The 27,447-nt window shown below is 34.6% G+C and overlaps 2 protein-coding genes across 2 annotated transcripts in view; one reads left to right on the plus strand and one right to left on the minus strand.

Annotated features, from left to right (window-relative positions):
* LOC144965936 (uncharacterized) overlaps positions 1–4,685 on the plus strand; it is a 16,962-nt gene extending 12,277 nt beyond the window's left edge. The window contains exons 5-6 of the mRNA XM_078901809.1: positions 1,390–1,514; positions 4,228–4,685. Of these exons, the coding sequence (XP_078757935.1) occupies positions 1,390–1,507 (118 nt within the window). The 3' untranslated portion in view covers positions 1,508–1,514; positions 4,228–4,685. The remainder of the gene's footprint in view (positions 1–1,389; positions 1,515–4,227) is intronic.
* A 6,328-nt stretch (positions 4,686–11,013) lies between these two features.
* On the minus strand, positions 11,014–27,206 carry LOC144965937 (uncharacterized). Its single transcript, XM_078901810.1, has 6 exons — positions 27,018–27,206; positions 22,280–22,506; positions 20,148–20,344; positions 18,341–18,432; positions 17,181–17,304; positions 11,014–16,661 (listed from the first exon to the last, which is right to left on the minus strand). The coding sequence occupies exons 1-6, from the start codon at positions 27,182–27,184 to the stop codon at positions 16,578–16,580; spliced, it is 891 nt and encodes a 296-aa protein (XP_078757936.1). The 5' UTR covers positions 27,185–27,206; the 3' UTR covers positions 11,014–16,577.
* Between the last annotated feature and the right edge of the window lie 241 nt (positions 27,207–27,447).

Genomic DNA, 27,447 nt, shown 5'->3' on the forward strand with positions numbered 1-27,447 from the left:
TAAGTTCTTATGGCAGTATTAAACATTTTGCTTCAAATTTTGAAATGTACGAAACAATACAAATCTTTTTTAAAAAATGCTCATTGAATCGTAACGAATGTGACAATTTTCCTGTTGTAGGTAAAAAGAGGGTTAATGACGGGATACGTTTTTATGCCCTTTGTGTACAAGAACTCTTACAATTGATATCTACTTATTATAATTAAGTGTATAATTATTATTTAAGCGCCTGAACTCAATAACACAGAACCAAACAAACCAAAACATCAACCGGCTATGTAGCAATGAGTGAACATTGTTGTAAATCCATGAGCATCTTTTAAAGTGACATAATGTATTACTATCTCAAGAAAATACTCAGTAAAATTTAATGTCTAATTTCAATTCACATTTCCAATGTATTAAAAAGTTTTTAAAGCCCTTGTGACTTGTGATAAGTATATTTTTTTTAACGAACATGTTCTGAAAATGTAAACAAACCGTCCCATGGTGCATAAGTGCCGTTTCAAAAATATGTGAATTCCGTCGTTAAAAGGGATAACAGGCAAGTTAACAAAAATATATTACTACGTGCATTACAAAGAAAATATTCTAAACATATTGTGTAAAATACAACACTCTACATACTCAATATTTTGCTCAACGCTCGCTTTATCGATAAGACCTTTCATCCCTTCGCCATTTAAAAAAAAAATCTACAATCCAAATTTGTCGCGTCAAGGTGCATCCTGGAATTGATTTAGACTTGTCATAAGAAAAAAAAACTTTTCAGTTTGTTTCTTAGAGTTACTTTTATTTCACATAGAAGAGGAGCCTCTCGTTTGTTTGTTGTGGGTTTTTTTTAAGTGCTCAAATATCGATTTTCATGATTTTACAACATAATTACTTTCACCCAAAGAAATAGTTTGTCTACTGATTAAGCATTGTGAACAGTACCGAGCATGGAAAAAAATAATCGAAATGCTTTCTGTCCCTAAAAGCCCATGGAACTGGATTTAATTCCGGTTAATAATCATAGATAGACTGTAGCAATTGCTTGCTACCCTTTGAATTGGATGATAGTCTATCGCAAGGTAATTTCCTCGGACCTATTACACCCAATCACTGCTGGAGGACATGAATGTCGAAAAAAAAAAAATTCGACTTCACCGTGATCGACCCAGGTTCCTTAGCGTATAACGCGACTGCTCTACAAACTGACCTATCCGGACCCCCAACTAAGTGAAGTTCACATATATTTATTTCTTCAATTCGCTTGCCAAGTTATCTATTTATTTATTTATTCGTCCATATATCGAAATATTCATTTTTCCATTTCTTTTTAAAAATTATTTTCTTTCTTTATTTATTTACTTAATTATTCATTTATTTATTTGTTATTTTTTTCAGGAAGGGTAGTGTGGCAAAGAAATGCTTAGAGACGCTTTTGGGAAAATGCCCTGATCGAAGTATAAGAATCCACCCTAAAATCAAGGAGATTCAAGCCGCTATCAACAAATGTGGTTAGAACAGAGGTAATTCTAAAGCATTTAGAATGTATTTTTCTTACCGCTGTTTAATTGATGAATGCCATATATTCAAGATGGACATCATGATTTCAGAAAACTCGGATTTGTTGAAGAATATTGTAGGGCACGTTCTCGGTGTTGATAGAGGCCCTTGCTATCTCCTCCTTTCTAATCTCGACTCTCTCACTCAAATCAACTTCGCCTCCGTTCATCGGTCTGACAGCTTCGTGTTTTTGGTGCCAACGCCGCCACTTCATTTTCGAAGGTAAAAACTTCTGCGCATCCTACCACAACACAACATAGTTTTCTTCCGGCAATAGGCTTCAAAAGTCGTGACGTCACTCCCCTCCAAATGACGCATAGTAACTTAGTAACTGGTTCTAAACTATCGGATCAATACTTCTCCGACGAGCATAAAAGTGTATCCAGAGGAGAAAAACATTATAAATCTGATCATTTTTTGACTTTTATACATTCTGATCACATGGCATGTGAAAAAGTTCTCGCCAGTATGAATAATAAAAAGTACCCATTTCCTTTGTTTAACACCAAGCTGCTCGTTGGTGGGCGGACGTGACATCAGCCTATTGAATTCAATCGGTATCTTAGACTTTGATCAATTTTCAAAATGGGCGTACTCTGAAAAGTAAACACATATTTAAAATTTTGGCCAAAGAAGTAGTCACACACTCATCGATCGATTAAAAACGAGCCATCTTGCCAAGGACTCTAAAACTTGGGAATTCAGTCAAGTCCCAGGTCTAACAAGATGAAAGTCATTTTAATCGATCGATATTTGAAGGACGAGTTTTCTGGCCAAAGTCTTTAAAGTGTGTGGGGAGGGGAGGGGAGGTATCGGAGTACGGGAGATTCTATTACTATTATCTATTTTATTTTCAGGTAGGTACTGCACGGCACTTTTCGATATTGCGTTCAATGATGGTGCAGTAATGTGTTTTCAACGGAAAAGACAACTTACCTACCTGTTGTGTTTCGTTTACACAATTAAAATCAGCGCATTCATTCAGAAGTTTTAACCATTTTCAAGTTTTGTTTTGTTTTTGTTTTGTTGGGAGCATGCCATGTGAAGAATCAATAAGCCTCAGCTTTGAGGTTTCGACTTAAAGCACTATATAAATGTAATTCGTTTTTAAGTCTGTGATATAAGTAGACATTTCTTCTTATAATTCTAAAATTAGATACGTAAACAGGGCTCTAATTCATGGAGCGGGACTACGACGATAGTCCTAGACTAAATCCGTTGTCTCAGACTAAAAGGCGTTGTTAGCTATTCATGAAGCCGGACTACGCGAAGTCTTAGACTAAACGATGGACTAAACGGGTGAAATTTACACCCGCGATTTAGCAGGCGTAAATATCGTAGTCTGGGACTAAATTTCAAAATCATATGTGCTCTACGCTGGGGGAAGTAATTGTACAGCGATTAAAACAAGGATACCCGACAGTTTTTGATTTTATATTTATTTTTATTTATTTATTTATTTATCTTTTTTTAATTTATTTATTTTTATTTTTTTTGGTTTTGTTTATTTTTTTTTCTTTGCTTTTCTCGAAGATTCGACAATCGCACTCCTCATCTTGCCCATTCAAAACACTCTCCAGTGATTCCCCCCCCCCCCCTCCCCACAGTTTCATAGTAACTTCCTCCTCCTCCTCCTCCTCCTCCTACTACTACTACTACTACTACTACTACTACTACTACTACTACTACTACTACTACTACTACTGCTGCTGCTGCTGCTATTACTACTACTACTAGGTACTACTACTACTACTACTACTACGACTACTACTACTACACTACTACTACTACTACTACTACTACTACTACTACTACTACTTCTACTACTACTACTACTACTACTACTACTACTACTACTACTACTATTACTGCGACTACTATTACATTTCTATTATGTCTTTTATCGTCCATTATTTCTAAAAATTTCAGTCTCTCACTGGCCTTATCATTTCTATCACACCACGCTAACGATTCGTTCACACTCCAACCATCGTTGATTACAGACGATCCAATTTATACTGCATTTCATTTTTTTGTTTGTTTGTTTTTTTGTGCCGACGAAGGGTTTGTACCCGAAACGCCCATTGTCTGTATTGTTCCCATCGATCCCTCTCCATCATTATTCTTTCGTTAGTATTTTCGGGACCCCATGCTTCAGGCAGGGCTCACCGCTCTCTACTTAGAACAATGCTACACAGTGGATAAGGACCATCGTTACTTATATTTACTAAAAACATTACACATACACATTCTCAAACAATTTTTCCACCCCTAAACTTGTCTCACTCTATTTTTATTTGTGGAGCCAAAAAATATATAATAAAACGATCAAAACAAACACGAAGAAGAAATAGATATAATAAATGAATAATAATGTTTTTTATCTTTTTGGTTTTGACTTTTTTGTGTGTGGGATTCTTTTGTTATCTTTTGTTCGCTTAAGTAGGACACATAGGACAGGTACACGGAAATAATGATGATGATAGTGATGCTGATGATGATGATGATGATGAAGATGATGATGATGATGATGATGATGATGATGATGATGATGATAATAGTTATAATGATCGTGTTGAAGTGGATGATGAAGAAGACTATTGTGGTGTTGAAAGTTGTCCTATAATATGAATCATGGCTTTAATGACATACTGCCTTATCTTCTTTAATCCATAGACTGTGACAAACCAGTTGGAAAAGAACATCGGTGAGAGAGAGTGAGAGACAGAGAGAGAGAGAGAGAGAGAGAGAGAGAGAGAGACCGGGGGAGAGTTAGAAACACTTCAATATAGGTAAAATATAATGTTTTCATTGATAGTGATTGATAATCGATTTAATTATGATATTTACACATCTCAGACACCAGCTTGGCATTTTGTAGAAATAACCGGAAGACGTTACTCTTTATTAAAAAAATGGTTCAATAAGGGAGAATCAGTTACAGCAGTTGCAATTGCGAGTCGTCATGTTAATAATTCGTAAATAACAACATTAATTATTGAATATATTACATTCCCCCAACCTTAACTAATGCTAGTGAAGGAAATAAGATCAAATGGGTCTTACATACGTTGAACACTCGCTTTGAATCATTTATTGAAATTTGAAATAAAGATTAAAGTTATTTAGAGCCATTATGAGTTTGTGTTGATTATTTCCTTAATTAATTAATAGTTATTTTACAGGTGAATTTTCTCACATCAAGAGTTGGTTGCTGGTGGGGTATAATAAGAAGTGAATAGAACAAGATCAACATAGTGATATAACATTAATAATATAGTGAGGTGACTCAAGTCTCTTGAGTGATACTCGTGATGAAAATAAGGCAAATAAAGATGCTGTTAAATCAACGAATCAAATCTAGTCTAAATAGCCATCATGGTTAAACATGATTTTACCGGCATGGAATATATCAAGGGTAATAGAGAGCTTACAAATTTAACTTTTCAGGTCGTCTATTTTTTCTGTGGGGCCTTCTCAATATTGGTTGGTTCGAACATTATTGGTAGATGTGATCTTTGTACTTTCACCATCTACTACATAATCTTTAGTTGTGGTGATTTGTTGTGAATGATTTGAAGAACCAATTGGTTTCTCATTCACTGCATTACTCATACTCATTTGTTCAGCATCTGATTCCCCTTCCCCCCGTTTAAAGAGAGATGCGCCAGCATTTAAATCAAAATGAGTTGGAATAATGTGATCAGCATGAAAGCGCTTAATTTGATAATTTTTATACATTTTAACTCTGTAAGAGACAGGAGCCGTTTTATCAATAATTTTAGCAGTCAAAAATTGTTGATCAGTGGGGCTAATAGTCCCTTGATTTTTAACAAAAACATTGTCATCACTAGTAAAATCTCGAAATTGATCATTTTTGTCATGATAGATGTTCTGACAATCTAAGTTCTATTGTGAACCTTGTCGTGAATTAAACCCAACCGAGTTTGATTTTCTACCAAATAACAGATCAGCTTGGGAGAGATCGATCGTTATTTGTGGTGTTGACCTGTATTGCAGAAGTAATATATTCGCCCATTCAAGAACATTACCGCTGTTTATTTTCTTCAGTGCTAATTTGCTCGTAGATTGGTGATATTGTGTGGACAAACGATGGACCTTTGTCCAATACGATTTTATCAGGTAATCCAAGAGTTGCGAATACGGTACGAAGTGGAAAAATAGTATCCGTTGATGAAATTCGTTTCAGGACACGAATTTCTAATCACGTCGAGTGCCCATCCACAATTATCAGAAACGTATGACACAAAAATGGACCAGCAAAATCAATATAGACACGACTCCAGGGTATGGTTGGCAAATTCCACGATTGTAAGTGTGAACCTGTGTATTTCTAAAACTGACAACTGATGCATGATTTAACATAGAATTTTATGTCAAGATCGATTTTGAGCCGTCAGACGTAACCTCTGAAAAGCCTTTGCATTCGCACGATGCCAATATAATCCATGTGAATGAGTGAAATAATATTTTGCTGAAGAGACGATGGAACAATGATGCGTGTGCTGATCGCTGAAACCGATTGTTCAATAGTTTTCACCATGGACAAGTTTATTGGCCAACTCTTATATCCTCAGAATTTGATACTCGTCCGTTGTCACCACCTTATTGAGGGTAACTTTATAAATTCCACATATCCGTAGTGTAGAATCTGATTTAAGAATGATGATTTAAGAAGATCGGTGTTGCCCACTTTGAATAGTTTAACTTCTCAATTATATCATTTTTTAAAGTCGTTTTAATTCTGTCTCGATTTTGTCGCGAAAAGTAAAAGGTGGATGGCGTGCCCTTTTCAACAATTGGCGTTGCGTTTTCTTTCAGAAAAATTTGTTAGAGATAATTATTCAACAGACCAGGAATGTCATTAAAGACGTTTTATTTAGAAACGACATATTTTAGTTTTTGTGAGCATAACGTGTCGGTGTGAAACAGAGTGCTCCAGTTTAATTTGATTTCATTTAACCAGTTCCTTCCTAGTGGTAGAGTACCAGTTGGTTTCACGATAAGTAAATGTAAATCGGTCTTTTGTTGATGATGTTGTACTTTCACATCAAATTGTCCTTAACAGTTGACAGTGTCACCGGTATAAGTTGTCAGTACAGTCGTTGAAAACAAATTGTTGTAGATAGATTTCGGTATTTCCTGTTGCGGACTTGAATGTATCCAATTGAAAAAGTTACCTCCTTCACTTATATTTGCAGAGGAATCTATTTCGGTTTATTAGTTTTAATTCCTGCTTCCATATTGAAGAGATCATACATGTTTTCTTCCCCTTCTTCGAAATTGTTTTGGACTTTCTTTCCGGTCTTTGGATACAAAAACATCATCGATTTTTCATCCTTTCGGTGGTGTTTGTTTTTGGTGAGGTATATGATGGTTTCTGGAGTTGGTGTTTTGTATGGTATTTTGATATTCGTACTTGGACAAGTGTCCAACCTTGTTGCAGTAAAACACTTTGCGTTAATGAATTTGCATGGAATGCCTCGGTGGTCATCCCCGCAGCAATGATATTTTGATGAGGTTGCTTTATCCATAGCCTTCGGGGAGACGAAGGATTTGTGTTTCGATTTTTTGATTTTGTTTGGTCATAGCGCTGGTAACGAAGATGGTGTAGTGTTTTCTGGTCGTGGGGACTTGTTTTTGCCCCATTTTCAGATGCGATTAGAGCTTGGGCTGTTGTGACTGCTTTCTGAAATGTAAGATCTTTCCAGTCCTTTATCACTGCTTACGTGAGTGTTGTAATGTTATGGGCATTTTTTCCCCTGACCTTGCGACCAACAACATCCCGTTGTTAAGTTGGAACACCGGTGTATCAGAATACAGGATTTGAGAGGGAGAGTGAAGGAGAGACTCCGAACTCGAAGGGTTTACGTCAAAGAACAACCCAAAAAAAAATTAGAAGGTAAAGTGGAGACAAAAGGCTATTCTGTTGACGTTGCAACGGACTGAAATAATGTGTTTATTCAGAGGGAAGAAGTTTCAAATAGGGTGTCACATGGATCAATTCTGGGTCCATTAATTTTCAATATATTATCCATAATTGACATATTTTTATTTATAAAAGATTGAGTACTGTATAATTATACCGACGATAACACACTTTCCTACTGCCATAAAGATTTAAAAACTCTACTTGATGTTCTTGAGCAGTAAAGCAAGATCAGTACTAATTGGTTCTATATAAATTGTATGAAGGCCAATCTAGATAAGTATCAGGCTCTAGCTGTAGGCAAAAGAACGCAGAATAAGTCACCACTATTTAATATTGATTCAGTAACAATACCATGTGAAGACACGATTGATATTCACTACCAACTAAAATTTGACTTTCACATCAAGGAAATATGCAGGAGGCCTCTCAGCAACTAAACGTGTTAAAAAAAATCAGAAGACACCTCTCCAAACTAAAAAAAACTAACAATTTTCCATATATTTATCTTATAAAATTTCAACTTTTGTCCACTTATTAACTCAGGAGAAAATACTAAGTACATGGGGGGAAAAATTCAAGAACCAGCTCTCAGATTCATCTACAGTGACTAACCGGCACTTACGAAGACTCATTAACAAAGGATAAAGTTATTCCCTTTGAAATCAAGCAAATGCAAAGTATGGCAATAGAAACATTCAAAATTCTTCACAAATTATCTCCAACATGTCTAGAAAATTTAATAACTTTAGGCACACCAATACAGTTAATGTCCAAAACGTCAATACAACCCATTTCGGTAAACAGTCGTTATGTCGCTGAAGTATCCTGGAATAATCTGCAAGAGCATATGAGAATGGAGACAGATTTGAATAGGTTTGCGAGTCTCTTATGGCAAAAGTGGCAGCTTCACAGACTGGTTCAGATCTGTTTTCTGTTCCCTTAAGTATATTTGAATTGAAACAGTGAGACGTGTCAATTTTTATGTACTGGAGTGTCTACCCACATATATTTCAATAATACTGGCTCCATTCGTAATTTAGAGGTCTATTTAGATTCTGATATTTCCACTAAGTCACATTTCACAATAGCCTGTCAATCTGTACATTTTCATCTTAGAAACAGCAAAATAAGAAAATTGATCGGTATTGACTCTACAAAAATTTTAGTTAATGCACTTGTGATGAGCCACTTGATAACTGTCATGTTTGCTTTTAGGCTCTCTACGTTGTGTAACTAATAAAATCCATAAAGTCCAGATTAGGGCCGCTAGATTAGTGTCCCTCTATAAGCCTACAGAGCATATATGTTCCATCCTTTGGTCTCTTCATCGGCCTCCTGTTAAAGAGAAAGTGAAGTTCAAAATTACTACAATGGTGCCTAAATGGTATCGATAGATACACCTGCTAGACAAGTCCGATCCCAAAATCAACGACCATTTCTAGTTGAAAATCTTTCTCTGTCGGCTCCCCAAAAGTATGAAACTAATCAGTCGACGCTCCCGAACTCAATAATGTTATGAAATTTTTGAAAACATTCCTTTTCAAGCAGGCTTTTGAGTTGCAATTTTATTTATGTTTTGTATTACGTCTCTATTGTTTGTGTATGTGAAGCGCCTTAGAGCAATATTTGGATTCTCTGTGTTGTTTAAATTAATATTACATTACATTAAGATTCAATCGATCAATATTTTAAATCCAACTTTTCTGTTCCAAATGAAATAAAAGATAAATTGCAAAATGTTGTGTAACGGTAAAGCTCTTACCCATGTCTATGGGTTTGTGTGTCAGCTGTAATTATACATGAATGTGTAATATTATATAAATAAATGGGTTTACATTTAATGATCGCTCACAATATAATCCTCTCACAGCGACAAGTCATTATTGCTTAGATGACTACTCAAAAGTGTAATCCAAGAGGATGCTAATATCATGTTTGACTGTGTTTAAATTGAGCATTACATCACCTGTTTCCCTCTTCGTCCCTATCAAAATAAGGGGCAGATAATTTTTTTTTAAAAGTGATATCTAATTCATCGATGAAGTAGTACGCAAATAAGTACATAGTGCAGAGTGGGACTCGAACCCTGGACATATAAGATCTGAAGATGAATGTCAACCCACGAGTGTACAAAGCTGTTTAAATTTATAACCTATTCAGAATCCATAGACATTGGGAGTATTCTGTGCATGTATAGCTAGAAATGAACGATAAAAATTGTTTGCTACCCCTATAACAACTTCCTCCCTACTAGATTTACAATACACCATCCTATTCATTCAGCCCACTGCTGTTTGCAAAAGTAATGGACTTTCTCACAGAACAGTTTCCGCATAAGGCACCATGGAACATGATGTATGCGGACGACGTGGTAGCTTTGAATGATATAAAAGCTGAGGCGGAAAAAGAGATATAGAGGGCTGGAGACGGGTGTTGGAAGGACGGATTAAGGATTAGCAGATCAAAGACAAGAGTATTTGTGCATTGGACAGCAGGCAGAAGGACCACCAATGAAGATAGGAGAAGATGTGCCAGAGACAAATCAATTCAACTACTTAGGAACAACTGTACAAGGAGACGGGGGAAATGAGATGGAGGTTAAGAAGAGGGTCCAGGCAAGCTGGAATAATTGGAGGAAGGTAACTGGAGTTGTGTTGTGACAAACGAATTTCCGCAAAGCTGGAGGAATTTTTTTTTAAGTTTTAAAATAATATACACCCTATATATGATTGCGGGGAGTTAGCCGGAACAACGTATATGTATATGTATATATATATATATATATATATATATATATATATATATATATATATATATATATATATATATTTGTGTGTGTGTGTGTGTGTGTGTGTGTGTGTGTGTGTGTGTGTGTGTGTGTGTGTGTGTGTGTGCATTTGTAAGACCAGCCAAGGTGTATGGATTAGAGACAGCAGCTACGAAAAAGAAACAAAATAAAGGAGTTGAGGTGACAGAAATGAGGATGTTGGAATGGTCACTTGGCTGGACAAGAAAGATAAAGTGATAAATTATCGGATTAGAAGGTTGACTGAAGTAAAGAATGTATGGATAAAGATGAGAGAAGATAGAATGAAATTTAATGGTTTGGACATGTTAAGAGACAAGAGAGAGGGAGTACGTGGGAAAGAAAGTATTAGATATTCAAATAACGGGAAAGAGAAAAAAAAGAGCGCTTTCGGATCGGAAGGTCCTGGGTTCGAGCCTCGCGCTCGGCGCATAGTTGGGTCCTTGGAAAAGGCTCTTTACTCACAGTCTCTCACCGTACTCAGGTGTAAAATGAGTACCTGGCCGTTTACAGCGTTGTCTTTGTCCAAAAAATTGTAATATCGCCAAACAGGCGTCATGTCCCGTCCTACATGTTAAATGTTGCTGTTGACCAGGGACCCCTTGTAAAGCGCTTTGACCACATTTAGTGAATATTGCGCTACATAAAGCTCAATTTAAAAAAAAAATTTTTTGATATCATCACAAAAAGGAAAAACAAAATGTTTATAAAAATTTCTTTATTAAAACTTATAAAATGTCAAGATAAATTGTGATGCAGTGTAAAATGGAAGCCAGTATAAAATAGATATTGTATCAAACTTGAATCATCAACAAAACATGCAAAAGATTATTTAGTAAGGCTGTATCATAACATTGGAAATAAAAATAGCACTACCTGCTTGTAAAAAATCACATTTAAGGGGGGGAAATTCAAAAGATTAAATTTAACAATAACAACAAAAATGAAAAATAAAATTAGTACACCCCTTTTGTAGTCTCTATTGGCCGCTTGTGACGTAATCGTGTTTTTGGTTTAAACAATTTAAATTGAAGGTCAAGGTAAAGCAGTCATTCATCGAAAAATGAATGACTCCTGACTTCACCTTTAAAATTGAATTTTCCGCATACTGCATCGAACGGAAGTTGTATTGAATTAATAACTTCTGACCTTCACCTTTTAAAATAATTGTTCATGCCTCGTCTGCACAGAACTGAACTTGTATTGAATTGGGTCATCATATTTTTTTTACGTCATTTAAATAATAAAAACAATGGGGAATAATAAGCAACAATGTGATTTAAAAGATCTTTTTGTTGTTGGTTTTTTGATGTTTTTTTTTGTTGACACTTTGAATTAAACTAAAATCTATCTCTAAAAAAAAATTTTAAAAAAACAAAAATTGAGCTTTTATATATGCAATAACACTAAACGTACTCAAAGCGCTTTACAATGGGTTCCTGGCCAACAGCACACACAACCTTAACATTTAGGATGGGACATGACGGCTGTTAGGCGATATTACATTTTTTTTTTCGGACAGAGACAACACTGTTAACAGCCAGGTACTCATTTTACACCTGAGTACGGTGAGAGAATGTGAGTAAAGCGCCTTTTCCAAGGACTCAACTATGCGCTGAGCGAGGCTCGAACCCAGGACCTTCCAATCCGAAAACAAGTGTCATACCACTAAACCACATAGTCGCACCTCTATTCTCGACGTACACGAAAATTGTATCAACTTTTCTCATATTTTCATATTTACTGACATAAATGATGATTTTATGGGAAATTGTACATCTGAAGTGTTATAATGCAGTTTTTTATCAATATCGATTTTCAAAAAATAGGAAATTGTATACATATGGAATGTTATAATACAGTTTTTGACCAAAATTGAATATTTTGGAACCTCGGAGATAGCCCTCCCAAGGTCGGGCTCATCCCTCGGTTTGTTTTTTTGTTTTTAAGGGTTTTACGGCGCTTGCAACACATTTAGGTTATATCAGCGCCAGTAAAAAGGAAGAAAATGGGATAGTAAAAAGTTCTAGAATTACAATTAAAGCACCCAAGAAAAAGTAAGACAAAGGGGAACTGAGAACAAATAGAGATCAGATGTAGATTCCAAGAGCATACCACCAATGTACTTAGTTTGAAATCACCTACAAGTCTCATCCAGACACAAGCACAAAATCCAACAAAGAGGAACACACTCAAATGCTTACATAATACATTCAAAATAAAAATAATAATACATAACAGAGAGATGATTTACAAGGAAAAAAATATCATCTCCCAAAACAATACCTATGCATTTGACTGTTTCCCTCCCAGCTAGGATTCCGGCCAGTGCCAGGACAAAACCAAGTAATCTCATTCCGAGACAAAGACAGAAAGCTTGTTGGAAAACAGATATAAGGGTATAGAAGACACAGTATGTACCTCCCTGCCCGCTATGGGAGGTCAGGATCCCCACCCAGTATCCCTCGGTCTGAATATCCAATAAAGGTCAAAAACTGTATATTAATACCCTTTCAAGCAAGTCTGGCAAAAAAAAAAAATAATTAATGCTAATATTCGGACATGTAGTATTGAAATCATAAAAGATTATGCGATAACATCTGTTTTAGCCTATATCAAGCTAAATTGTATCACAATTCTCTCTTCAAGGAAGTCACAGGTTTGAGAGTTTTTTGCAAGATGAGGGTCATTCTAATAGATCAATAGTTAAAGGACGAGTTTTTTGGCCAATTTTTTTTTAATAGTTTTTTTTTAAGAGTGTTTGGCAGAATTGAAGTAAAAAGGAAATAATAATTTATCTTTGACCCAAACGTTTATAAATAAGTAAATTTACAAAAAACAAACTAATGCCTTTACCACGCTCAATGAACTTTAAACTGCTTCATTTATTATTCAAATAGGCTATGAGAATCTAAAATTCCCATGTCATACGATATGAGTCACCTGCTATGCACCCATTTACTCCTATCACACTTACATGTATAACGCTGCCTGCAGTATCTTAACCGTTCCGACATAATACTGTATAGAGGCAGCGGATTACAAATGAATCACAATTCTATGTCTAGTAAAAAGGATTTGCCACAAGAGAAAATTGATAACAATTTGAACACAACAAAATCATATTGCATAGTAAGGCAGAGACAGTTTTTATTATTATAACCTTTCTTACCCTTCGACTTTGATTAAATGTGGCTATGGCAGTATTATTGCATCATCTAAACATATGACACGTAAACATATATTTGTTTTGTTACATCCAGGAGGTTTTACAATATTTCTAATATTTATATGACGTTACTTTAGCACCAGTAAAAAAGAACTAACGTTTATTGTATATCTAAGTAAAGTTCATTACTGAGCCTACTAGATATACCTGCTGCTTTTGATACAATAGACCAATAATACAATAATGAATCACCTTGAAATTTCTTGTCATTATATAATTTGAGGCACTAAATTGGTTCAACTATATCAAGTCATATTCATATTGCATAAAACAAAACGTAATTTTCGTCGAAAATGGTTGTGAAATGGTTCTGAGATATGGGGCACCTAAGTGGTCATTACTTTGCCTTGTTTGGCCCATCAATATGCTGACGGTACAAACAATACAAACAAATTAAGAGATTTAAAAATTTATATCTTAAGCAACAGAGCAATTGATTGTGAAAGTAAAAGAGGGGGTGGGAGGAAAATAGATTTTAAATTCAGCCTTTATTCCTTTACCTTTTATTATTGTAAAACTTTGACTTCATACTACTTTGGTGAGTTGGGTCACATTTATACATTATATCTGAGCTGTTCATAATTACAGTGTGTTTTTTTAAATTATTAACACATTTCAGATGTGTATAACTCCAAAGCTATGTAAGATTTCATCAAACAGTTTTTGCCATACGTGCAGAATTCATTTGAGTTTTGATTGATATAAGTTTTAACACTGTGCGCCCTTTGGTAGCTGAGTTATGATGCCATGAGAAGAAAAGGGTAATTTTTAAATAAATCGTAATTTAAAGTGTGTTTGTTTTTAATCATTGACACATTAGGTTTGAATACCTCAAGAACAGCTGCAATGACATCAATTTGGTTTTCAACATAATAATTAAAATTTATGAAAAAAATTTTCTGATATCTTACTTGTGATCGTGTGTTTGCACAATTGTCTGATCTAAAGCTCCAGGTTACCACAACCCTTTTGAATGACAAGCCGCAAGCGGCCGTCCAGTTCGTCCCACATCTTTTGAAAATGTGACAGATGAACGGCTTCTATTATTTCTGCCTTCAGGTGACGTCATACACAAAAGAACTTTACAGTGTCAAGGCAATGTTCCAAGTTGATATCCTTAGATTGACATGTTAAATAAAATATACTTTAGAGAATCATGTCGGAAAAAAGCCAAAATAAATCCCAATTTATGTCAAAATTACCCTTTTCTGCTGATGTCATAACTCAGTTGCAAAAGGATGCACAGTGTTAAAACTTATATCAATCAAAACTCAAATAAATTCTACACATGTGGCAAAAAACCGTTTGATGAAATCTTACAAAGTTCAAGAGTTATTCAAACCTGAAATGCGTCAATAATAAAAAAAACACACTGTATCTCACGCCATTGAAAAGTGACGAAAGGTGCTAATTCATTTTTTTCAACACTGAAGCCATTTTATAAATAGCAAATATACATATCACATATTAAGCGTTTAAAAATAATCACATAGAAATTGGAAAGACGAAGGGATTTGAAACATGAAAGCGTTATGGAATGAAAATAATACTCTAAAAGAGAACACATGCCTTAACAGTTTCATTATTCACAATTGGAGGCTTTTTAAAGCATATTATTATCATTATGGCAATGAGATATGAAAATATCTATCGATGGCTTCCATTGCAAACTACTCAACTTGGGAAGATCCAACTATGCTGGAGATTTTTTTTTTTAATACTTAAAATGTAAGTCCAATGATATGAACAGTTGGGTCACATATCAAACCAAAGCATTTTTATTGGATAGTTTTACTCAATATTTATGACATGATCCGTCATCGGTTGAAGAGTGACCTTGGTCTAAAATGAGAAAACTGCCTATGCTTGGAGTTGGACAGTTAGTAACCAAAGCCATCAACGTGGAGGTAAAAATTATCTTTTAATGGGTGAAACAAGAAATTAACAGCATTATTTCTATTACAAAAAAAAAAATACTAATAAAAATTTGTTTTGTGCTCATATGTTACATAAAAATAATTAAAATGAACAATATAACTAAATCAAATGAATCAAAAGCGATAAATTTGAACAAAGTTTTGTATCAATGTATAATATATATCTATATATATGGTTTCAATTTGTAAGCCAAGCAATCAAATTGTGGTGACATGATATCACTGTCCAGTTTGATTTCTATAAGGTAAAAATATATTACAAAATTGATTGGCATTAGTGGCCAAAGAAAATAGTGTTTAAACGCAACTTACGACAAATATTTTTATTTTGTTGTTGAAAAGTTATAAAAATTGAAATGAGATACATCAAAAATTCATATCAAATGTGTTTTGAATATTGATAATTTTACCAATCTTATTGAAATCTACCCTGCGGTCCCCTCTTTAGACAAATCGCCAAAAACTTGTAACTTTTGTTTATATCAACTGTAACCATTATGTAATATTTAAACAATAGAAAATTCAATATATGAACAAAAGGATATAGACTAGTGATAACCATATGATTCGTTGACCAAAGATTGTATTTTACGAACATCCCTCATTTTGTCTAGCAATCCAATTAGCATTAATCCAATGGATGATCTATTTCTATTTATTCATGTAAAAGGTGTTCCTATTGATATTATTTTGTCAATAATATGTATATTTGTTATTGTTATTTTTATTACTATCTTCCTTCTTCTTCTTCTTCTTCTTCTTAATATTATCATCAATACACCGACTTACCCAGACTATCAGTTTTGGCTATAGCTTGTGTAGATTATATGTAAATTCGGCAATATTGAGACAGTGGGTAACAAATATTATTTTTTTAATGTGAAAAAAATGAGCGAAATCTGCTGTTTAGGGTCATTTTGTTTACATTTCACAGTCTACAAATGGCATTCAACTTTTACATCATGGCACAAGACAGAAAGGCTAGCAGAGCTTTCAGCTGGTTGCTGATTCTGATAAGTAAGTTAGTAACTACATATGTTTTCCTGATTTTGCACTGGGTAAAGTGCCCCTGGTAATTGTATTTTTTAAAAAAGTAACATGTCAGTCTCCTTCAGCCTTGATTTCCACGTAGTCATTTCCACTCTCGGGTTTCGTCTCTGGACAAAACACAAACTTAAAACCATCCTGAAATACAATGTGATGTAAATGGTTTATATCGCATTTAAATGAAAACGAAACAAAAAAATTCTTACATATATTCAAAAACAAATCACGAATTATTTGAACAACAGTATGCAAAAAATAAATAAATAAATAATTGTTTAAAACACATCAAAAAAAAGAAAAAAAAACAAACGAGCAGAGTGGTGCAGTGGAATAGTTTTTGGTTCATGTCCAGGAGATACCAAGATTAATTCCCCTCTGCATTTTGACTTTGAGCAAGGTATCTTGTCTCAGGCATTTTGCACTACGCCTGGGTTATTCCAGTCTTCATGTTGAATAGACCCTACATAAACAATAATACCCCTTCAGAAAAGGATTGAATTTTTATATGGTTAGTTGGGGATTTCTTTTCAAACATGTGATTTGTTGGGTTTTGTTTTTTTTTTCCAAATATATCATTAATATTTCATATTCTGAGTTTTGTCATTCACCACGTTCAACAAAATCCGATGAGATAGAAACAATAGAATCCAAACTTACAGAGATATATCCTATGAGTGAGGACCACATCGTGACGTGAGGGATGACTTGTGAACCTGTATTCCCCTTTGCCGCATTAAAGATACATCCTAACACAAAGTATAGCAACAGAGTAATGGAAAACCTGAAAAAAATGTTGTGACTTTAGTTTGAATGAATCATAAATGACATCAATGATATGCGTAGTATAAGTAAAAATGATCTTCCCATCAAATCAATTGTACCAACATAGTACCTATATATGTGTAAACTCAAACATTTATCATCTGTTAGAGGGATTATAGTGTGAACTATTCACCCAACTGGCCTTCTGAAAACTATAACAAAGAGCTGAGTAATGGTAACTTCATTCATTCTATTATTTACATGAGGTAAGCTTTGCTTTGCTTTTTTGCTTCTGAGGGTTTTACAGCACTTGTGACACTTTAGGTCATTTCAGCACCAGTAAAAAGGATGAAAATAGGATAGTCCAAAAGTTATAGATTGACAATTCACACGAGAAAAAGTAAGACAAAGGGGAAGGGTTCAAATAGGGAACAGATGTAGATTTCGAGAGCACACTATCAGTGTACTTAGTTTGATATCACACCTAAAAGACTCATCCAGACACTAACACAGTTCCCCACTAAGAGGAATACACTAAAATGTTTATAAACCACAATCTATCTATAACAAAAAAAATGTAACAATACATAACAGACAGATGATTTACAAGGAAAAAAATATCATCTCACAAAACTATAACTATACATTTGACTTTCATTCCCAGTCAATGACTCCAGTCAGGGCTAGAGCAGAACTAAGTAATCCCATTCATTACAAGACAAAGACAGAAAGCAAATGGGAAAACAGATATAAGGGGATAAATCGGATAAAAGACACAGCGTGACCTCCTGACCACCAATGGAGATCAGAAGACCCCAACCAGGAGGTAAGCTGTAAAATGTCACTCATCAATAAAAGTATAAATGCACCTTCACTGTGGAATCCCCTATCATATAGAACCAGAAACAGCCTCAAATTTGAGAAAATTTCATTTTCATTTAGGAAAAAAAACATGTTGACGTCTAATTTCTAATTAAGTCAAGCTAAAAGCTGACATGTTTATTTTTTGCTCATCTATTCTTAGAAGAATTTCCTGTCATCACAAATATACTCACACAATCAACACAACTGATCCAATACTCAAAATCTGAAGACTTTTATGTCTCTTGGTTTTACAAGCTCCAGAGTAATCAAAGCTCAATTTAACCTGAGAGAAAATTATAGAGAACAAAAGTTATTCATTGAGGGTTAATGGATAGAAAGAACAAAAACATATATATATATATATATATATATATATATATATATATATATATATATATATTATATATATATATATATATATATATATATATATATATATATATATATATATATATACAGTAGAATTACTTTAAACCGAAATTTTGGGGACCTTCTAAACCATTTCGGTTTAAAGACATTTTTGTTTAAAGCAAGTTCCCGTTTTGCAATGTTTTTCAAGGGTAGTAACTATTTAAGGAATTTGCTCATTTAATCGCATCATGGGTTTCCTGTTAAATGGAGTTGTTGAATAAATGCCATCTTCGTAACCATTAACATTTTTTTATTTTTAAAATTTTTATATTTTTCTTTGGGTGTGTTTTAAAAATATTTTTGGGGTTTTCGTTTTCAAATCAAAATTGTTGAAAGAGTTGAGTTCGGGATGCCGTGTATTTTACATTATATCTCCGTCTTGATCAACTTTTTTTTCATCGACTTCACATAGTACTTTGATATTAAACTCCAACGTGTAAGCACAGTGCTTTCTTTTAGACATCTTTTAGTAAAATGCAAAGCTAAAATAAGATCGAAAGTTCTTGTGCAATAATTGATAATATGAATGACGCGCAGCTACTCAGAGGTGAAGTGAAGTAGAAATGAAAAGTGAAAAGGAGTGTAAGTGCTAAGCTGTCTACTACACATCTCTCTTTTGTTGAAAAGCCATTAGGTTCAAAGGCCTAATTACATCGAACCCCCCCCCCCCCTCCCTCACACACACACACACACATTTAAACAAAGTGGAAATGAAATGGCATGTCAATTGTCGTGTTGAAAATCCAGTCAGTTCCAAAGCATCAACACACGAGCGAGAATATCTCGCTTACGTGATTCTAAACCCCAAATCCCCCTCTTTCCTCATTTTTCACCTGCCAGTCACCCGCTGTCTTCCTTTTCCAGTCTGTGCGATTGTGGTGTTGACCAAGCCCAAGTGCAGTGATCAGTGACATCTATAGAGTATATGAAGTCCTAGGCATTGATTGAAGTGTTTACCTTACCCCCACCACCCATCACCCTCATCTTATACTTACGCTCTTTGTTTAATATCGCTGGGCATTATTACGTGTGGCCTCCTTCCCAAATTTTTGAAGAAAAATATAGAGAGAAAAAGGGAAGGTGCTCTCAAGTTGTTTCGGCTTAAAGAAAGTCCTGCTTAGAAGTATTTCGGTTCATCGTAAGAATTAGTACAAAGATAATGAAGAAACTAGTACAATTTATTAAATTCTTTGCGGTTTAAGGTATTTTTCGGTTTAGTTTCTTTCGGTTTAAAGTAATTTTACTGTGTATATATATATATATATATATATATATATATATATATATAAATGAGGCTTATGAGAAAAAAATTAATGGAATATGCTGAAAGTGGTCCTAAATTCACGAAAAAAAAAGAAATATATATGTTAATCAAAAATTAATTTATGTCAATATAAGGTCAACATCAATAGAACGGTCATTATCCACAATCACTAATATTAATCTGAATGAAGATGGATACCTTATACAAGTTCATGTGTTGTGAGATTATAAAAATAAATATCACTTATTATAGTGCTTTATCCCGTCTAAACAGGCACCAAGCGCTTATTATGCAATTAAATCAACTATTATCAGGCAACCTACCTGACAAGTGTCTGCATCATACTCAACTGACCGCGGATTTGGTGCTTTTTTGAGGCCCACAAAACTGCTGGGGGCATCCCACTTTACAGTCGGATTACATTGGAATGTTATAAGTGTTTTGACACTACACGGCTTGCCTTTGGATGTGTGATAATGTGTTCCTTCGGGGATCGCTGCTTGGAATCCATCCTTGACGGCTGGAATGGACAATTTATCAGTGAGCATTTTTTTTTAATTTAAAAATTGAGCGTTTACATAGCGCAATATCCTCTAAACATGCTCAAAGCGCTTTACAAGGGGTCCCTAACCAACAACAGTAACACTTAACATGTAGAACGAGACATGGAGCCAATTTCTTTTTCGGACAGAGACAATGCTGTTAACAGCAAGGTACTCATTTTACACCTGAGTATGGTGAGAAAATGTGAGTAAAGAGTCTTTTCCAAGGACTCAACAATGCGCTTAGCAAGACTCAAACCCAGGACCTTCCGATCTGAAAGCAAGTGTCATACTACTAGACCACATAGCCGCACATCTAAGCTGATGATGTTACAAGAAATCCCATGTTGTTCATTGTTATTGACTTTGAATCAAAACCAAATTGAGCATCTAAAAGTATTAAAATTTTCTACAAAATTGCAGAATCATTTCTACTTTTTCAGTTGTACATATTTCTGTTAATATGGTGACGATCTTAAAATGAGCAAACATCGTCCAGTGCTGGTTAATTAGGATTTTATTATATTATTTCTTTTGAACTGATTCTTATTTGAATTGATGTAACACAATAATTTTTAAAACTTTTAATGAAAAAGAAAAGAACAAATATTCCAACTTTTGATAAATTACTCGTAGTTGTTCCTTCATAAATTTGAATAAACTTGAATGTCATGTTTAAATGAATATTTCTTATAATAAATAATTTGTACCATGTTGACATTGTTATAAAAATGATTCAAATTATAATTGTTTTATAATTTAAAGTTTCTCTGTGAAAGAGAATAAAGAGAAAACAAAAGAAGAAAATTTGAATCTTTTGGATACGGATGATTCATGGAAAATAACTTCCAAACCCAAATTTCAACAGTTTTTCATTTGGGACAGATCATTCCAGAAGAAAATTAATTCCATTGCTCCATTGCTGTACAGTGCAGCCTCAATAAAACAAACTTGTGTCTAATGACATCTCAAACCAAAAAAAAACATATCATGAAAAATCCCCATTATTTTACCATTAAAAATCTGAAAAAGTGTATAAGAACCAGTGCCAGACAAAGCAAAAAGAAAAAGAAAAGAATAAAATCATCCTAAAATTGTAAAAATCAGCCTGCCTTTAATTTTCATTAAATTTTATTGCTTGATGGCACGCTGCTTTTATGGACAGTTTGGACCTGTTTGGACAAAAAGCTCCCATATGAAAATTCTCGACATCTAACTCAGAGAATCCATGCGCATAATAACAGAGCAGGATGCCTAAAATCAACACCAACCCCTTGGCTCCCAACTATAAGCGCAATCGCACCACCAAAACTCAGGCAAGAAGAAGCAACCCAAAAATTAGCCCACAGACTGAAAGACCTTACCCTAATTACCCCTTTAAAAACCATCACAAATGAAGCTCCCAGAACTTCACGACTCAAATCCAGAAAGCCCTTCTACCATTCAGAACTAAAAAACTTTGATATGGGGAAAGCCTGGAGGGAATGTTGGACAAATACCATGCCCAAGGGAGGTGGGGTCATCAAAGGCCCAACAGAACTTATGCCAAGCTTCAGGAATGGCAATTGAAAACAATGGGTCGCTTCAAACCAACTACCAACAGGCCATGGCAGGACTGCTGCAAACATGTATCGATGACGTCTGAGGGAGTCAGCTGACTGTCCCCACTGTCAGGGAATGCCAGAGACAGCATACCACATAATACTCCACTGCCCTGTAACGAGATTGGCGGGAGGTTTCGAGGCTGACCTCAACTGCGGTGACAAACTGAAAGACTGGCTGGAGATTGCCAGCGTGGAGATGTAGCCATACACTACTACTACTACTTGGACAGTTGAGGTTAAACCAAATCTAACAATCAGTTCCAACGACTTTATTGTATCTGAGATACACTGCACTCAATAAAGTCTTACCATGCGATTCAACAAAAGGGTTGTCTTTGTAAGCTCCCAAACTCACAAATCCATCAGATGATTGTTGACAAACGGAGCTATTTTTGCAGTCTATCCCAAAATGCACCAAGTCCAAGCTTTGACAGAATCGCATTAAAATCAAACATTGTGAAACACTTTCTCCTCCTTGCAGAGTTGCATTGGGTAAGGGAAGACAAATTTCTGGGTTAACTGAGACAAACCAAGGGCTGTGAACAACAACAAAAAAAAGATATGAAGCATAAACTAGTAATAGTAATGGAACTGGTTGTATTAATAGTATTAGTATTAGTAGTATTAGTAGTATTAGTAGTAGTAGTAGTAGTAGTAGTAGTAGTAGTAGTAGTAGTAGTAGTAGTAGTAGTAGTAGTAGTAGTAGTAGTAGTAGAAATGATAGAAGTGGTAGTAGTAGTAGTAGTAGTAGTAGTAGTAGTAGTAGTAGTAGTAGTAGTAGTAGTAGTAGTAGTAGTAGTAGTAGTAGTAGTAGTAGTAGTAGTAGTAGTAGTTAATTAATTAAATTCCCTTTATTCATCCCATAGGGGAAATTTGTCTCTAGTAGTAGTAGTAGTAGAAGTAGTAGTAGTAGTAGTAGTAGTAGTAGTAGTAGTAGTAGTAGTAGTAGTAGTAGTAGTAGTAGTAGTAGTAGTAGTAGTAGTAGTAGTAGTAGTAGTAGTAGTAGTAGTAGTAGTAGTAGTAGTAGTAGTAGTAGTAGTAGTAGTAGTAGGAGCAGTAGTAGTAGTAGTAGTAGTAGTAGTAGTAGTAGTAGTAGTAGTAGTAGTAGTAGTAGTAGTAGTAGTAGTAGTAGTAGTAGTAGTAGTAGTAGAAGTAATACTAATAGCAGACCTGCCAACCTTCCCAGAATGAAAAGTGTATTCTATGATCCTAAAGAGTGTATTTTTTAGCAAAAAAGTGTATTTTGTCCACATGTGTGGAAAATAAAAGTGCTGAAAATACAAAAATTTATATAAAAGCTAACATCAAACCCAAATCAAAAATCAACTCCGATCTTCATCATGGAAACATTCATTTGCAGCAATCACTAGTAATTACAAAATTATTGGTTTATCAAGAAACTAAAACTTAAAGACCATTTTAAATCAGTATAAGGCTCAGAAATTGCAATACCTAAGGATATTGCTTTCGACACACTAAAAGAAATGACCAAAAGACCCCAAATATGTTGGTAGTATTGATGCTAATGCCTGTAGAAGAGGAGATGCTGGTTGTAGCGATGGTGCTCTAGCGGTGGTGGTGATGGATGAAGTGATGTGGTGGTGGTGGTTGTGGCAGTGACAATGCTGTGATGGTGGTTGTAATTGTAACAGTGCTGATGCCATGGTGGTGATGGTTTGAGATGATGATGCTGATGTCCCAAATGAAGTTGTGATGGTGATATACATCTGCCAGCCAAGTAAATCAGTTGAAGGTTTTGAGATAAAATATTTGTGAGAGTGGTCTTCAATTTAATAGAGATGACAATTTGCAGCAGTGACAAGATAATTTCCATTATGTTATCAAATGATCCATGTCTCTCTCTCTCTCTCCTCCTACTACAACTACAAACAATTCCTACAACCATTTCTAGACTAGTACTATTACTACTACCACTACTACTTCTACTCCTACCACTATTACTACTACTACATCCTGATATTATTACTGTTGGTAAAAATGATGGGAAATTCACACATATCACAGACAAGTTAAATACTTCTTGAGGATTAATTTTTAACCATTTTGTTCCTAAAGCTGCCCAATTCGTAATGAAAAAAAGAAAAATCACTCATACAAAATAATAAATCTTAAAAAAAGATCATTAAATTTTTTAAAACAAAATAGAGTAATTTTAGTAATTACAAAGGGAAATAATCCATTTATGTTTAAGCTTATCAGCAAATACAGTTTTTAATTGAAAGCTTCATTGCCAAAGATGTTAGTTAAATTTAATTTTCACTTAAAATTTTCTATTTAACAAGTGGTAAAAGCTTAAATGTGGTCTGATGCCATTTAAAGTATAAAATAAGCTTACACGCATAATTCTATGCAAATCCTCAAAAAGGTATGAGAAAAATATTGGTGAAAACCGCAACATATAACTAACTGAAATGAAAACAATAGTATACTAACTGTGATGCATCATTCAGAAACACGGTCAACAAAACAAAAAAAAAAAAAAAAAATAGAAACACGGTCAACAATTGATGTATGACAAGTGGTCATTTTCAACATCATTCATGCTATTACAACAACAAAAATTGTACAAAATCCTTTGTAATCGTACCCACCTATTTCAGTCCAAAAATCGTACCGGTTGGCAGGTTTCTATTTAAACTCCTAAACAGTGAGATTGATTTTTCATTTTCGGATAAAAGTGTTCCTTTGTCAATATTATTTTTAATGCAGAATAAACAGTTTCCACCACGAGAGCAGTAAGGGTATTGCGACTCGGGTTTCAATTAAGTTCTAATCGCATGGCCATTACTTGTCTTTTGATGAAAACGGTAAAAGTAAGTGTTAGGTCAGAGTAAGATTGGGTATTTTCCTTTTTTTTTTTTTCTTTTAATCACAGCATTTTTGCTGTTTCCTTTTCTTCTGATTGGCAAGTGGTTTTGTGAATTGGTTCGACTAACGAAAATTAGACAGCTAGGTCTTGTTCCTCTTTTTGTGTTGTGGCAGCAAACCAAACCGAGCAGTTCGAAACCTAAAAAAAAAAGAGCCTTTGCTTGCGAGATCATTATAGAGCAATTCCCAAAAAAGCTCTAAGTAGTAGTGATAGTGTAGTAGTAGTAGTAGTAGTAGTAGTAGTAGTAGTAGTAGTAGTAGTAGTAGTAGTAGTAGTAGTAGTAGTAGTAGTAGTAGTAGTAGTAGTAGTAGTAGTAGTAGTATATTGGAATAAAAAATGTGTTCAAGGTATTTTGAAAAGTATATTCGGGGGGAGGGGGGGGGGGGGCGAAATTTCAATCAAGGCTGCATGGTTAAGATATATTTTTTTGTTTGTTTTTTTGTTTTTTTTCTAAATTTATGGAATTTCCATTCTTCTTTACCATTAATATTCATTTTTAAGTCTCTTTTCAAATGAAACCAAAGACCCGAGTGTCATGGTCATATTTATATCATTGTCATTATATCTTGATTATGAATATGAAATGGCAGAAATCAAGATAACTTTGTATTTCTTTAGTTCTACTGCGAGAAATCAGTCTAAGTCTAACAAAATAAAAAACGCTGTGATTATCCCCAGACGCCTGTCTGGGGATAATAAAAATTTGTTATCCCCAGACACCTGTCTGGGGATAACGAATTTTCATTATCCCCAGACGCATATTTGAAACTCCGCTCTTTTAAACAATTATCCACATTCCAGAATATGGAATGTTTCCAGATGCACATAGAAATAAGGAAAGTTAATAAAATATCTATAAAAACATAAAATTAACCAACATTAAAATCAGTTGTTACTACATATACACAATATGCGTCGACTTCGAAGTGGGTGTCATGGCCGAATGGTTTAGTCTTAGTCGTCTGCCCTGGAAGTTTGACCATAATCGACGTTGTGGGTTCGAATCCTGGTAACGACACTTTTTTTTTTGTTTTAAAATTCCGTCTTCTTTTTACAGAACGTTGAAAGGGATAAATGTCCCATCCATCCTCCCCCCACCTCTTTTTTTTTTTTTTTATTAAACGACTGGGTCGAATCTGTGCAGCTAAAAGGAGTAAAATGAAAGGTGACCTTACCAACTGAGCTGCCTATCCACACCGCTATCGGAATATTTTAAATTCATATATGAGCTAAACATATTTCCACCATTTTTGCTTCCTTGTTTTGGTAGTTATTTTCATCTCTGATTCGAATAAAAATATGTTGTTGGATCTAGTTTTGTGGACGTGTGATACTAAATTGTATTGTCTTGTGCGAAGCAGACAGGAAAATAACAGGTGTGGGTTTTGGGCTTTGGGCGAACAACACCATGGCCTAGGAATTCGTCCGCGACATAAAAATTATTCCCGGTCGTCCCCAAAATTGTGGCCAGAATGAGCAAATTATAGAAACAAGAGATGATCAATAAAGTTAACAGGTAGGTTGGTAATGTAAATTTAAATGGTTGGTGGACTATGAACAGATTTGATGATTAACAACTTTCTTCCTGGTTGAAAATAAAAAGTCGAATTGCCAGTTTGACGTTTTCAGATCAAAGTTACAAAAGAAATTTCATTGATCCATTTGCTTTAAAATATTTTTTTTAAAAAAGAGCTGGATTTGACATTTGATCACTATTTACTTTCATCTTGTGTTAAATATCACTTGATATATTAACTGTTTTGGGACACAACCACTAGTATTTTTTCCAGAATATTTGGTATTTTTCACGCCTAGTTTGGCATTTTGCATAAAATCTTTCTGCCCACTTGCTACATGCGTCTGGGGATAGTATCCTCAGACAGGTGTCTGGGGATAATGACAGCCAAATCAAAATGTGACTATAGAACCTGAATTTGTAACTAAACCCGGTCGGATCAGTTTATAAGTTTGAGTCAGCAGCCAGTGGCAGATGATGTTCATCAGGAGGTATTCCATACCGCCCAGCCTCAGACTTGAGTCTGCTGAGAAGACGAAGACTGACTAAACTGAGAGTGAGAGTGAGTGTGAGAGAGAGTTAAAAACTCTACTAAAAATTGTTGACTGATCAAAAGTTTAGAACAACCCATTCTTACTTACAGAGCAGTAAGATTGAAATAATCAAAACCAGGAACGGCACACAGAACGCGATATTGATCTATCTCTTTCGATCCTCTAATACTAATAACATTTGACATTAAGTTACAGAACAAGAAAAGAGCTGCGAAAGCAAAAGACGAAATCGAAAGTATATTATTGCCAGCCATTTTTTCTCCATTTTGTCATGTGATAGTTATTTATAGTGATATAGATCTAGTGTTCCTCGTATTCGTATTTAAACTTTATCATTTTTATATTCATTATTAATTTACTCATTATTTTTCGTAAGACTTACTACCTACAGGAATGTTGAACCTGAGGATGATAGGACGATTGTGCCATCAATGTTTATTCATATTAACAACGACACGACCGCATTATCTCATTCGTCTGTAGTGTTTCATTTACGCTGTTTTGTTGATAAAGGGGA

This window comes from Berghia stephanieae, chromosome 2 (genome assembly GCF_034508935.2).
Source record: "Berghia stephanieae isolate SIO BIC M18660-M18661 chromosome 2, UCSD_Bste_1.3, whole genome shotgun sequence".
Taxonomy (NCBI): Eukaryota; Metazoa; Mollusca; class Gastropoda; order Nudibranchia; family Aeolidiidae; genus Berghia; species Berghia stephanieae.